This window comes from Drosophila persimilis, unplaced genomic scaffold (assembly GCF_003286085.1).
Source record: "Drosophila persimilis strain 14011-0111.01,24,50 unplaced genomic scaffold, DperRS2 tig00000002-arrow-pilon, whole genome shotgun sequence".
In the NCBI taxonomy this organism is placed as follows: Eukaryota; Metazoa; Arthropoda; class Insecta; order Diptera; family Drosophilidae; genus Drosophila; species Drosophila persimilis.
The window spans coordinates 12451843-12466497 of record NW_020825289.1 but is presented as its reverse complement, the minus strand read 5'-3'; the positions used below and the strand labels follow the sequence as shown (position 1 = coordinate 12466497).

General features: G+C 51.2%; 4 protein-coding genes across 4 annotated transcripts; 3 read left to right on the top strand and 1 right to left on the bottom strand.

Moving 5' to 3' along the window:
* The first annotated feature begins 643 nt into the window (after positions 1-643).
* LOC6602149 lies at positions 644-1968 on the top strand. Its single transcript, XM_002027060.2, has one exon. It carries the CDS (start codon positions 834-836, stop codon positions 1611-1613), a length of 780 nt encoding a protein of 259 aa, XP_002027096.1. The 5' UTR covers positions 644-833; the 3' UTR covers positions 1614-1968.
* Positions 1969-4233: 2265 nt separating this feature from the next.
* On the bottom strand, positions 4234-5004 carry LOC6602150 (J domain-containing protein CG6693). Its single transcript, XM_002027061.2, has one exon. It carries the CDS (start codon positions 4921-4923, stop codon positions 4270-4272), a length of 654 nt encoding a protein of 217 aa, XP_002027097.1. The 5' UTR covers positions 4924-5004; the 3' UTR covers positions 4234-4269.
* A 1236-nt stretch (positions 5005-6240) lies between these two features.
* On the top strand, positions 6241-7853 carry LOC6602151 (alpha-amylase A). The gene is made up of 2 exons (XM_026986903.1): positions 6241-6441; positions 6513-7853. Exons 1-2 carry the CDS (start codon positions 6265-6267, stop codon positions 7818-7820), a joined length of 1485 nt encoding a protein of 494 aa, XP_026842704.1. The 5' UTR covers positions 6241-6264; the 3' UTR covers positions 7821-7853.
* Positions 7854-12689: 4836 nt separating this feature from the next.
* LOC6602152 (alpha-amylase A) lies at positions 12690-14338 on the top strand. Its single transcript, XM_026986902.1, has 2 exons — positions 12690-12892; positions 12970-14338. The coding sequence occupies exons 1-2, from the start codon at positions 12716-12718 to the stop codon at positions 14275-14277; spliced, it is 1485 nt and encodes a 494-aa protein (XP_026842703.1). The 5' UTR covers positions 12690-12715; the 3' UTR covers positions 14278-14338.
* Positions 14339-14655: the final 317 nt, after the last annotated feature.

Here is a 14655-nt window from a genome sequence, read left to right as displayed (position 1 = left end):
TCTCGAGTTGGCTCTAAATTAGCCACATTAGCCAATGGTGCTCACATCAGGCGAGAATTTCGGCGAAAATTTTCGAGTAAATAAAGGCAAAATGGCGCTAACGACACTTCCGCTTGGGCCGTCGGCCAATGGGCGGCACTTCACAGCGGGTTGATTGTACTTGAACTTGTACGAGTATTTGCAGCAATTGTTTTTTCCTTTTTGCGAGACCCGTCGCTGTTCAGACAAGTGGCAACAGATTGGCGTTTCAGCTTCAAAGCATTTTCCAAACACGAGCGAATAGGCGTCGCTTTTCTTTAAATACCCCAAACAATTTTTTTTAGCAAAATGTATGGTTTTCGGCTCTCGAATGAGTGGCTGCCTGCAGCCAGAATCCTTCCGTTAAAGGCTCACTGAGCAAACAGTAAGAATAAATGACAGTACAGCATATATTGGCTGTCCATCAGCCAGTGCCTGAGCCTGAGCCTGAGCCTTTCCGTGCCCACAGTGCGTATGAGCAATCAGAGAAAGGTTGACTCAAGCCACCGCACAAATATTTAATTTCATCCAGCTGTTTTTATTGCGGCGCGGCTCGCAACAGGTGCGGCATTTGAGGTTCGTCAAAGGCAAACTCATTTGCACTTGAAACCGTGGCAACAAGTCAGGACTGGTCGGGAGTCGGTACAAGGGGAGGGGGCAGGGGGCAGGGGGCAGGCAGCCGAATGAGGTGACAGCTAGCCAAATGTTGATATTAGCCACCCAAAACCAACCCAAACTCAGGTGGCTGCCTGGCCAACTTCAAAACGAGCTCGCTCCACTTCAAAGCAAATAAACAGAATCAAATTTTCCCGACGATGGTGAGATTGTGCCGTGGGTGTCGCATATCGCACGACTGTGTGCTGCAGATCAATGTGGTGCTGCTGCTGGCCGGGCTCATCTTTCTGATGGATGTGTTCAACCACATGTACGTGAAGTACACACTGCTCCGGGAGGCCACCGTCTTCCCGGGCGTCCTAATGGCCTGGATGTTCATGATGCGCTTCCTCACCACGGCGGGGTACATCCTGAACGCCATCGTGGGCATCCGCATGGCCCGGTGCCCGGGCCTGATCAAATTTGCTGGCTACATGTTTTTTAGCTTACTGCTGCTGCTGTACACCCTGAGCATAGCGGCGACGCGGTTTGTGTATCGATCACGCTTCGAGCTCTCCGCCACGAGGATGGCGCTGCTGCTGTGGAGGAACGACAAGATTGGGCGGCTGGAGGAGGAGCTAGGCTGCTGCGGCCGAATGGGCCTAATTGACTACCAAATCTCAGCCGAGGAACGCCACTGGGCCAGTGGCGCCTGCTGTGGGGAACCGGGCTGCGGCGGCTGCTCCGCGAAAGTGATCAAGTACCTCTGGGGCATCGAGGTGGAGGTGGCCCGCGACAACTTCATCCTGTTCATATTGCTCTTGGTGGGGGCGGTAGTCACGATGTGTCACTACAAAGATGTGCAGTTAAACACGTTTGGAGATCCCAACGACTGCGGCCACGAGTCAGAAGAGGAGAATCAGCAGGAGGAGGAGGATGAGGATTCACCCTGGAAGAGCACGAGAAGCGACACTGAGACCGAGGCGAGCACTCTCCAATGAATCTTGCTTTGGGCTGAACAGCCAGCCGAACAGAACCATCCAGCCGTATTAGCGATTAAGGGCTAAATTAACGACCTCTGCCACGGCTCTGGTCAATTGAACTTTAATTTAACATTACTGCCACACCTCCAGCCAGCCAGCCAGCCAGCCAGTCAGCCAGTCAGCCCTGTGTTTGTCTGCTAGCTTGTTGCGGCTCATTAATTAGGAGGCCTGGCAGCCTGGGATAATGCCAGCACTTAATTAGCCTTCAAAACGATTGCCCTGAAATACATTTTAATGGCTTTGGTTCGAGCGTTGAGCGGAACAATCGAATATGATTTTATGGATTTATCTCGATTTATATGCCCCAATCGGGATTTACTTTCGTTTGGGGCCACCACTGCGAATGATTAATGCGTATCGAATAACCCAAAAGTATTTGATACTTTTATGGACACATCGGGGCCTAACCCCATGCCCCCGAAATGGCAGTAGGGGGCGGGAGGAAACAATTTAAATAAAATAAAATTTTCATGGACTCGACTGCATTTCTGAGAATTCTTTAAGGCGAAACAGTTTTCGCCATTTGTTTTGTCAGAGAAAGATGCCACGAAGGAGGGCCAGAATCCAGAAGCGGTGGATGGTGCACGGCGGTGCATCCGTTGCGGTTTGTCTAGAGGAAGCGCCGCCGAAAAATAAACAGCCAGAAAGGATGCGAAATGTAACGGAAGTGCGCGAAATTTTTGCACATTTCACCGAGCGTCTCCCTTGCGACCCGCAGCAGCAGCGTCTGTGTGGATGGTTGGGCGTGTGGGCGGGTGGGTGGTTGGTTGTGCGGGTGGTCCACTGAATAGTTGGGTGGATTGACAGTTCGGTACTAAGATGCTTTGGCGGGTGAAATGCCAACTTTATGACATTTTAATGATGTCGACTTTTATGACAGTTGGCTGCAAATTTTTGTAATGGTTTGACAGTTGGCCTTTTTGCAGCAGAAAATGGTGGAACTCAGAGGCGGCGGTGAACCGGTGCTGGTGGATAAAAGTGCAGCCGCAAATTGAAAACGACCCAAATCGAATTTCACCATTTTCGCCTGACAAATGCAGCAGAATCAGAAGCCAAGTTGAGATGCAAACTCCATTGCCAAAACCACTGCAATGGAAATTAATTTTGCCATGTCTGCCACACAGTTGCACAGTCGCACAGTCGCACCGAGCGGCTGGCCGAGCTGGTGGATGGGGCCAGGGGTCAGACGGGGAGAGTACCAGCAAAATATTGTGACATAAATCAATCACTCTTACCGCAGGCAACGGCCAGACCTGACATTTATTAAAATCCCCATGTACGGGCATCCAATCCGTGCGCCAATCCGAATAAGTCGTACTCGTGTTTTATGACTGCCTTCTGATGTGGCTGGTCTCTGATTTGATTTCATATGTATGTATGTGGCATCATACGTCTGGGAAAAGGCAGGTAATTTGAACATTCTGAAATATAATCAAAGTCCTGCATTCAAAGCCGTTGTACTCCGCTCTCTCAGCAAGCATAAACGACTACTGAATACCCGCAAATTTAATATACCAATATGTGATTGCACTTAGGAGCTGTACACCTTCCATGCAGGCTCCCAGATCCACACGGCTGCACCAAGTCCTTTATATTTTGTGCAGTATACCCCGGCACTCTTCAGATGCCGCGTGCAAGAGAATACAAAAGAAATACTGACAGATGCACAGGCAGAAGTTTGTCTGGCGCCATAGCCAGAAGTTGGCCCCAACTTTGAACGCATAACAAACAAGTTTGGATCGAGTGCAGTGCAGTGTGTATGAAGAGCAACAGTTCTGGCTTTTAAATCATTTATATAAACGCCACAGACAGTCCGAATAAATACAGGGGAAAAAAACGACAGATTGCTGTCCGAATGTTGTGCAGAAAATGAAGAATTTATAGAGATAATGTTATTTGATGGTTTCCACTCTACTCTACTACTCCAGATGCTGTCTTTCAAATTGTTTTTATCGTCTGTTCAATGTCATTCCGATGGCCGGGTTAATTATAGAAATACCTGAAGCACAGCCAAACTGAAAGTTAAGCAACTGTTAAATAGATTCAGGAACTTCGATGATGGCTGCTCCTGAGCATTGCCAAGGCAACTGGAACTTCTTGGCGGCTCCAAGGAGGGCGCTGCGATTTCTTTGACAGCAGTCGAACGAAGTAGCTGTCGGAGTTGTTGTTCTGTCATGGAAATTACAGATTGTACAGCAGAGAGAGAGAGAGAGAGAGGCTGCTTCCCTTTGCATTTTTCGCTGCTGTCCTGTCCCCAGTCCTACAGGGCCATAATTATTGTTGTACTCGACAGGAAAGGGGCCCTGCTTTGCAGTGAAACATAAATTAATTGTACAACTTTGCACATAAATAAAGCCGCAAATAATGTGGCACGATAAAGGCAGAAAAAAGGTCATCAGAAAGGCAACTCAAAACTCAACTTTCCCCAAAGTTTCCCTTTGCCTTTTGCCTATTGCCTTTTGCCCAACATTATTTATGATTTTCGGGACAAAAGACAAAGTGCCAAACAAAATATTGTCTTAAAACTTGTTACCCGAAACTCAAAGGTAGGTTCAATTTGCATTTCAAACACATCATGCACTTTGCCTGCAGTTTTGGGTGTCTTTAATGTAACTTAAATTTGTGGAAGGCCATCCTCATTGTTCTCGGTCTTGGACTTGGCTTCGTAGACAGCGAACTTCAGGCGACGTCGCCGCCGTTTTTCCACGGATTCGTTGATGAATTTACTGTACTCGGGCAAGTCGTTGGACTTAATCAGCTTCTTGATGATCTTTCGGATGCGTGGCTCATCCCGGACCGTCATCAGGGGCAGTTCGATAAACAAGCGATCCATACAGCCCTTGCCCAGCGTGTAGGCAGCCTTGATGTCCGCCAGCTCCAGCTGCGAGCCCTTGTAGTGTTTCTGGAAGAGCTCGCAGACACCCGACCGGTCCTGGCGGTTTCCCAACAGGCACGCGCACAGGTCCAGCACCGTGGCGAAGGCCAGGTCCAGCTCACAGCTGGCACTCTCCGGGGGGAACTCGGACGGGGAATCGTACAGAGCCCGCTGCTTGTCGTTGGTCAGGATGCTCATAATTCTGAAGACGAGATGGCACTTCTGCAGGGCCTTCCTGCGCTGCTTGGCAGGCCTCTGGCCCGGGTGCTCCGCCATGATCAGCTGATAGGCAGCGCTGCGTATGGCCCTCGGCATAGCTCCGCGTGAGACGTCCAGCACCTTGTAAAAGTCGCGGGTGCCGAACATGAGCCACGAATCGCCGCACACAGACATGGCCTAGGAACAGCTGACTTCCCAAAAAAAATTTAAATCTAAATTGTGATCGTAAAACAATAAATTTAAAAAATCGAAATATCCGTTCTAGAGAGACATTTCCCATCAGTCATCAGTCAACAGTCAACACTTAAGTCAAAGCCAAGCTCAGCTCACGATAACTTCCGCCTTGCAAACTCCGGCCCCAAGTTCAGCCGGGAGGCGGCCACGTAAAGTTAAATTAATACTCGGCCTGGGGTTACACCAGCACTCTCTAAGCCTCAGCTTCCTGCCTGAGATTGTCGTTTTCAATTACACTTAAACTTTAAGCGTTTTGCGTTTTTTGATTCTCTTCCCAGCCTCCCAGCCTCCCTGCCCCCAGCCCCCCTCCCCACACTCGTTGGGTATCTCTCATCAACTTCGCCCCAGTGGTTCATAATTTTATTAAGAAACCTTTGGAGTTACGTCGTACCAGCCCCTGGTGAGATTTTTGCCAGCGGTTGCACAGCGGTTGAAATCTGTAGTCGGTCTTCTGTTTCGGTCTCCTTTTCGGTTCCACGCGCATAAAAAATGCAAGATAAATGTTGGCAAATGTAATTTTTAGGAGCTCTAATGTGCGACATCAATTTACCTCGAGTTCCTCAAACTCCCCCCATGATAGAGCCAGGACTTGGGCCCCTTTTTAGTTCGCATTTCAGATACGCGCTGGACTTTAATATTTTAATATTTATTGCCCCCCCGCTTATATCAACGGAAAGACCATTTCAAAATAGTTTTGATTTGGGGCCTGCCTTTCAATAATTATCATTATCATGCTGGACTATGATTTCCTGTCAGAGAAAATCTACGAAAAACACCACCATTAATCAATAATCAGCTAATATTATACATTTGGCATTCCAGGGGTTCCACTTTTCGCCATTATCGGATGATCTGCGAGGCGGGAGCTCACCGCGATCACGCTCTGAGTAGCATGCAGCCGGAGTGGACCACAAATCAAGCCCATGAGGCGATATCAGGGAAATGCAGTGTCCCGATGACTACTTCAGATTCCGCAATCGCCCCCGAATTAGTCTGATTAGTAATTCAAATAATTAGCCACTTAACTAATCATCAGCGCCAGTTCGCAAGCACCGGCCCAGTCCCCTGCCAAAACACCCGCAATCAGCCACAACGTCTGGCCCGGCTTTCACTGTGATGCCCCACACCCAGAGAGAAAGAAGTGAGTGAAGCCTGCCGATAAGATCGAATCGCAAATCACTCCCCGCGAAGTCAACGCGAAGTCAACGGCGACCCCTATAAAAGCAGCCCCAGAAATCTCAATGCAATCAGAGTGAAACATAGGTTCCATCTAGCATCAACATGTTCCTGACAAAGACCCTCGGGTGCATCGCCTTCCTGGCGATCGCCAGCGCCCAGTTCAACACCAACTACGTTGGTGGCCGCAGCGGCATGGTCCACCTCTTCGAGTGGAAGTGGGACGACATCGCCGCCGAGTGCGAGAACTTCCTGGGCCCCCAGGGCTACGCCGGTCTTCAGGTAAGATCCGTCCGGAGAGCTTCCCTCCTCGCCCAATCCTCATCTCCCCCTCATCTCTGCCTCCTTCCCAGGTGTCGCCCGTCAACGAGAACGCCGTGAAGAGTGGGCGTCCGTGGTGGGAGCGCTACCAGCCCATCTCCTACAAGCTGACCACCCGTTCCGGCAACGAGGAGCAGTTCGCCAGCATGGTCAGGCGCTGCAACAACGCCGGAGTGCGCACCTACGTGGACGTCATCTTCAACCACATGGCAGCCGATGGCGGCACCTACGGCACAGCCGGCAGCACCGCCAGCCCCAGCTCCAAGAGCTACCCCGCAGTGCCCTACTCCTCCCTGGACTTCAACCCCACCTGCGCCATCACCAACTACAACGACGCCAACCAGGTGCGCAACTGCGAGCTGGTCGGCCTGCGTGACCTCAACCAGGGCAACTCGTACGTCCAGGAGAAGGTTTCCGATTTCCTGAACCACTTGATCGATCTGGGTGTGGCCGGATTCCGCGTGGACGCTGCCAAGCACATGTGGCCCGCAGATCTGGGCGTCATCTATGGCCGCCTCAAGAACCTGAACACCGATCACGGCTTCGCGTCCGGATCCAGGCCCTACATCGTCCAGGAGGTCATCGACATGGGTGGCGAGGCCATCAGCAAAACCGAGTACACTGGCCTGGGCGCCATCACCGAGTTCCGCCACTCCGACTCCATCGGCAAGATCTTCCGCGGCAAGGACAAGCTGACCTACATGTCCAACTGGGGCACCGGCTGGGGCTTCGCTGCCTCCGATCGCTCGCTCGTCTTCGTCGACAACCACGACAACCAGCGCGGACACGGTGCAGGTGGTGCTGATGTGCTCACCTACAAGGTGCCCAAGCAGTACAAGATGGCCTCCGCCTTCATGCTGGCCCATCCCTTCGGCACTCCCCGTGTGATGTCCTCCTTCTCCTTCACCGACACCGACCAGGGCCCACCCACCACCGACGGACAGAACATTGCCTCTCCCACCTTCAACAGCGACAAGTCCTGCGGCGGCGGATGGGTGTGCGAGCACCGCTGGCGCCAGATCTACAACATGGTGGCCTTCAGGAACGCCGCCGGCGATGCCGATCTCCAGAACTGGTGGTCCAACGGAAGCAACCAGATCTCCTTCAGCCGTGGAAACAGGGCCTTCGTGGCCTTCAACAACGACAACTACGACCTCAACAGCTCCCTGCAGACCGGCCTGCCCGCCGGCACCTACTGCGACGTCATCTCCGGCGAGAAGAGCGGCTCCTCCTGCACCGGCAAGACCGTCACCGTTGGCTCCGATGGACGCGCCAGCATCTCCATTAGCAGCTCCGCTGACGATGGTGTCCTGGCCATTCACGTCAACGCCATGTTGTAAGGGACTCAGCATGTGAGAGACTCCCCAACAACCAATCGAGATTATTATTATTAAATACACAATGAGAGCATAGCAAAACGCACTCTTTAGCAAAAAGGTTAGGGGTTGCTTCGTCAAGTAGGGCTTAAGCACTTTTCACGATATCCTGCCGGAGTTGTTGTTGTTAATGGAACTCCCGTGAATATGCCGCCGGCTGACACCTGTGTTTGGCTTCACTCTCCCCCGCAGAACCTGGTGAGATTTTTGCCACGTGCTCCAAGTATTTATACCTGCTGCTCAAAGTAAGCTCTTGCAGGGGGTATACTGTATCCGGAGTGGTGTATGTAACAGGAGGAGCACAGTCTCATCCAGGCGAAATAGCGATCATAGATCGTTCAAATGTGCTTGCCCTCGGTTGCGATTGTTTGGAAGTACAGTCAAGAGGGTATACTCGACTATAATGCCCCTACTGGTCCCTCTGACTGTGTGCTGAGGGCCGTGGGCCGAGGCGGAGGTACTTAGGTCGACCTTCCATCTGTTACATGTAGATGGGAGGACTATCTGCCCTGTCCGTGGGTCTGTGAGCCTTGTTCTCACATCATTTGAAACGTGGCCGGCATTCAAATGGGCCGCATTACTTCTCGTCTTGGCCAGCTTAATGCGAAAAGTTGAGCATTTCTTTGGCAGGCTTTGGTTCATCTTCTGGTTAATTTAGTTCGCAGGCCAGAACTCTTTATCAAGACACATGCATACGTGTTAGTGGAGTCTTCTTTTTTCGCATAACGTTTCGGTGGCTGTTCGTAATTGGTTTTTAATTCGCATGGAACTCGGTTAAGCCGCGTAATCCACCACTTAGATGCGGTGGCAGCTGGCTTATACCGGAGTTATTTGACTCAAATCAATCACCCGCTCAGGCTCCGAATCCGGGTGGGGTTCCGTGGCAAATCTCGGACTTCGGACGCCACCACCAATTGGGCTTTAATGGCGGCCGGTCTTTATGTGAATGCTCAGCATTAAATATTCGGTTTTAATCGACAGACTGAATGAAATGCGTACATTGATTGATTGATTCGCTGGTTGTTGTGTTATTCTCCTCCGGTAAATATATCAATGCAGGAATGCCGGATTGCCGGAATGCTGGCAATGTGAATGAATTTTTACAATTTGCATGCAAATATATGCTTTTCCGTGATACGGACATGTATTGTTTGTTCGTGCCTTTCGTCCTTTTGGCCAGCCGAGCACCCAAGGCGGTGCTCTGCACGATACGGCCAGTTCTCTCTGCGAAAATATTGACAATTCTTCAGTAGCACAGCAAAAAGAGCGCAACTAGCGAAATAATAAAGCGAAATATCGGATGCACAGCACAATGCAATAAATGGTAGCTGTATGCCAAGAATTCACAATATGAGTCCAGTCCCCCCCCCCCCCCCCCCCCTTCGTCGGAAGACGACGAAGTATGTCAAGGAAGGCACAGCCAGGGAAGGCTGTGATTTATGCAGACTGCCACTGACATTGCAAGAAATCTCTTTCTTTGGCTGGAATATTAGATTTCCCTTTTTAAAGTCAGTGGCAAAGGTGCAAAAAACACTGCGACTGCGATTATACGCTTTTAAAACGGCCGTACTAAATACGTAAGCCAGCTCTTAGCATTCCCAACAAAAAGTAAAGGGCTCGCACACAGAACTGGCCACAAACTGGCCTCAAGTGACGACTATTGAGCCAGGACTCAATCGCAATGTGAATGAATGGCAGGAGCTTTGCTTCAAAGAGGAAGGCTCGAAAAACTAATGCGAAGATAGAGAGAGAGAGAGAGAGAACTAGAAGCACGAGGACAGAGAGTAAAGGAACAAATCAGATGAAAGCAAGGTCTTTTTGCTCCAAATTTGCATAGCACTTAAAAATGGAAGGTCGACAAAAAAGAAAATGGAGGTGAAAGCATCGGCCAGACAGAAGTGGTAATTCGGCATGAGGCTCGACGTGTTCGGACGCTGGTAATTGACATTGTTGGTGGAAATGGCACTGGCACTGGCACCGGCACAAGAGACGGATGTGTGGCACTAGCATTGGAGCATAGGATGCCATCGAAAGCTGTTTATCGACTGCCTGTCAAGGAGAAACACGTCGTCCCCTCCAGTCTGATGTCCAGGTGACTGTTGGGCGTCCTATCTTTCAGCAGCAGAAAAAGCCAGCTAGTTGACAATGACATTTGCAGCCCGTGTGTGCTGTGTGTGCTCTGAACATGCACATGTTTGGGCCGCTCACGGGGGACGCCACCTGGGCAGCGGTTGGGGGAGACGCACAAACCGAGTTCCAATGCCCCAGGGCTCTGGACAAATAGGCTGCCTGTAATGCTGGATGTTGGCCGGGCACAGGCCCACATCTGACCTAATTGCCTGCGGCTAGATGCGAGCACACATTGCTTTATGTTCAATTGGGGGGCTCTCTGCTTTTGTGCCAGTGCTGACATTCACTACTGGGCCCCCAATCAACAGGTAATGAATGATCCACTCAAGAGCGTGGCTAAAGCGTAATCATAGTTCTGCTGTCTGTCCGGGGCGCGAAATATACATATGTGGAAATCGAGAAACCGAGAAACCACTAAAAACAAACCGCCATTTAACTGGTGCGAAATTGAAACAAGCTTTTCTGTCTCTGTGTTTGCTTTATGCGAGTGTGTGCATGTTAATATGTGTGAGAGTGTGTGTGTGCCGGAGGATGAGTGTGTGCGGAAATATTTCCATTGCAATTGCTGTGGCGCGTGCATATTTGCTGGCTTGTTTTCGTAGCATACTCTTAAGCGCTGTTATTTATTTTTTACAATACGCATACGCCGCGTATGCCAGTGGAATAATACAGAAACAAGCACAAGCGGCGTGCCCGTGCCAGTGCCAGTGCCAGTGCCTCGTACTGCTGCTCGTACCATATTATTTTGTCTGCTCGCATTTTGTTTTTTTTTTTTGTAATTTTTTCTCCCTTTATTTGTTTCATTTTGCGTGAAATACACCACTCCGAACGAAGCCCCTGCCTGGTGCCCTCCCTGCTTCCAGCCCGACCATATCGCTGGCATGCCTCTTGATGTACGGCTTGGGCAATATCAGCATTTTATTCTGTGCTTTCGTCAGTTTCCGCTGCTGGCTGCCCCCACTGCCGCTGCCACACTTCATGGCTACGGCCACGGCTACGGCGATGACGACGACGGCGGCGGCAGTGGCATCCGCCATCATCATCATTGCTGGCATTTTGTGCGCACTGACCCGCTTTTTGTGCTTTTCCCATTACATTCGGTTTGCCATTTCTTGCTCTCCTCCCCTCCGCCACTCTCCGCCACTCCTCCTCTCTCGCTTACTTATTTATAGTATAACTGTTTCATTGTTGGCTCGCGGGCATGAACTATCTGCCAGTCGTTCTATGTCCAGGCTCCACATGTGTGTAAGGGTGTATCTGTGTACACTGCTGGATGCACCAAATCAGTTTTGCCATGTAGTTTTCATGTTAAACGCGCTCAAAATTAATGGTCACACATACGAACATTACACACACACATAGCCGTCGGGTTTGTGAAATAGAAACGAATGTTATCGTTACAAATGTCCTTTCCGCTGCCTGTCAGCATGACTATAGTTCGCGGGTAGGACCCAGGCCCGGACCCCAAGCCCTACCCAGCGCTGTGCCCCTGTAAAGGGTATTTTGTTTTTAGCCACATTTCTTCGGAAAGGACAGAAATGTGGAGGCACAAGTCTTCTTTTGTTGCTGATCGCCTGTGAGTCCAATAAAACTCAGCAAACGGTAGTTAACTCTTTGGATAATCTCTCTACTTATTTGTTGGCAGGGTATTTAGTGAAGGGGGTGCCAGAAAACACCATCCTCTGCTGTTGTCAGCTCTGCCGCTTACCATTTTCCGCAGTTCTCGTTGATTTTGATGTTGTTCCGCGACCCCCAACGAATTCCCGGACTCGGACCGAGCGTGCATTTAATATTTGCTTGCAGCTAAATCAAATTGTTTTTCTGCTTCATTTTTTACTTCTATTTGCTGCGGTTGCACAGCGTTTGATACATTTTTTGTCCGTCTTCTGCTTCAGTTTCTATTTCAGTCTCCTTTTCGGTTACATGCGCATAAAAAATGCAAGATAAATGTTGGCAAATGTAATTTTTAGGAGCTCTAATGTGCCACATCAATTTACCTCGAGATCCTCAAACTCCCCCCTTGATAGCCCCAGGTCTTGGTCCCCTTTTTAGTTCGCATTTCGGATACGCGCTGGACTTTAATATTTTAATATTTATTGCCCCCCGCTTATATCAACGGAAAGACCATTTATAAATAGTTTTAATATGTGGGCTGCAAAAGACATTTCAATAATTATCATTATCATGCTGGACTATGATTTCCTGTCAGAGTAAATCTACGAAAAAACACCACCATTAATCAGCTAATATTATACATTTGACATTCCAGGGGTTCCACTTTTCGCCATTATCGGATGATCTGCGAGGCGGGAGCTCACCGCGATCACGCTCTGAGTAGCATGCAGCCGGAGTGGACCACAAATCAAGCCCATGAGGCGATATCAGAGAAATGCAGTGTCCCGATGACTACTTCAGATTCCGCAATCGCCCCCGAATTAGTCTGATAAAGTAATTCAAATAATTAGCCACTTAACTAATCATCAGCGCCAGTTCGCAAGCACCGGCCCAGTCCCCTGCCGAAATACCCGCAATCAGCCACAACGTCTGTCCCGGCTTTCACTAATCAGCCGGCCTGATGCCCCACACGCAGAGAGAAAGAAGTGAGTGAAGCCTGCCGATAAGATCGAATCGCAAATCACTCCCCGCGAAGTCAACGGCGACCCCTATAAAAGCCGCCCCAGAAATCTCAATGAAATCAGAGTGAAACATAGGTTCCATCTAGCATCAACATGTTCCTGACAAAGACCCTCGGGTGCATCGCCTTCCTGGCGATCGCCAGCGCCCAGTTCAACACCAACTACGTTGGTGGCCGCAGCGGCATGGTCCACCTCTTCGAGTGGAAGTGGGACGACATCGCCGCCGAGTGCGAGAACTTCCTGGGCCCCCAGGGCTACGCCGGTCTTCAGGTAAGATCCGTCCGGAGAGCTTCCCTCCACCGTCACCCAATCCTCATCTCCCGCCTCTACCTCCGCCTCCCTCTCAGGTGTCGCCCGTCAACGAGAACGCCGTGAAGAGTGGGCGTCCGTGGTGGGAGCGCTACCAGCCCATCTCCTACAAGCTGACCACCCGTTCCGGCAACGAGGAGCAGTTCGCCAGCATGGTCAGGCGCTGCAACAACGCCGGAGTGCGCACCTACGTGGACGTCATCTTCAACCACATGGCAGCCGATGGCGGCACCTACGGCACAGCCGGCAGCACCGCCAGCCCCAGCTCCAAGAGCTACCCCGCAGTGCCCTACTCCTCCCTGGACTTCAACCCCACCTGCGCCATCACCAACTACAACGACGCCAACCAGGTGCGCAACTGCGAGCTGGTCGGCCTGCGTGACCTCAACCAGGGCAACTCGTACGTCCAGGAGAAGGTTTCCGATTTCCTGAACCACTTGATCGATCTGGGTGTGGCCGGATTCCGCGTGGACGCTGCCAAGCACATGTGGCCCGCAGATCTGGGCGTCATCTATGGCCGCCTCAAGAACCTGAACACCGATCACGGCTTCGCGTCCGGATCCAGGCCCTACATCGTCCAGGAGGTCATCGACATGGGTGGCGAGGCCATCAGCAAAACCGAGTACACTGGCCTGGGCGCCATCACCGAGTTCCGCCACTCCGACTCCATCGGCAAGATCTTCCGCGGCAAGGACAAGCTGACCTACATGTCCAACTGGGGCACCGGCTGGGGCTTCGCTGCCTCCGATCGCTCGCTCGTCTTCGTCGACAACCACGACAACCAGCGCGGACACGGTGCAGGTGGTGCTGATGTGCTCACCTACAAGGTGCCCAAGCAGTACAAGATGGCCTCCGCCTTCATGCTGGCCCATCCCTTCGGCACTCCCCGTGTGATGTCCTCCTTCTCCTTCACCGACACCGACCAGGGCCCACCCACCACCGACGGACAGAACATTGCCTCTCCCACCTTCAACAGCGACAAGTCCTGCGGCGGCGGATGGGTGTGCGAGCACCGCTGGCGCCAGATCTACAACATGGTGGCCTTCAGGAACGCCGCCGGCGATGCCGATCTCCAGAACTGGTGGTCCAACGGAAGCAACCAGATCTCCTTCAGCCGTGGAAACAGGGCCTTCGTGGCCTTCAACAACGACAACTACGACCTCAACAGCTCCCTGCAGACCGGCCTGCCCGCCGGCACCTACTGCGACGTCATCTCCGGCGAGAAGAGCGGCTCCTCCTGCACCGGCAAGACCGTCACCGTTGGCTCCGATGGACGCGCCAGCATCTCCATTAGCAGCTCCGCTGACGATGGTGTCCTGGCCATTCACGTCAACGCCATGTTGTAAGGGACTCAACATGTGAGACCCCAGCAATCAATCGAGATTATTACTATTAAATACACAATGATATTATGCAATGCTCGTTGACTCTGAGTTGGGACTGCTGGAAAGGATAAAGGGTTAGGGCAGGTGCCTGGGCACTTCCAGATGGTCAGTGATATCCGTATTGTATTGCGCCAAGTTGTAGAGAAGCCTCCATTCAATCCGGAAGGGACGAGCAGTGCGGAACGTGGAAATTAATTAAATGCTGGACAACAAAAGAAAGAGATGGGTCACTGCAGATAAGAGGCGGTAAGAGATGCCAACTACAGGTGAACTGAGGTGGCTGTACAACGTGAATAGTACGAGCGTCGTGTATCGTGCGTCAAACAAGGTCCCCCCACG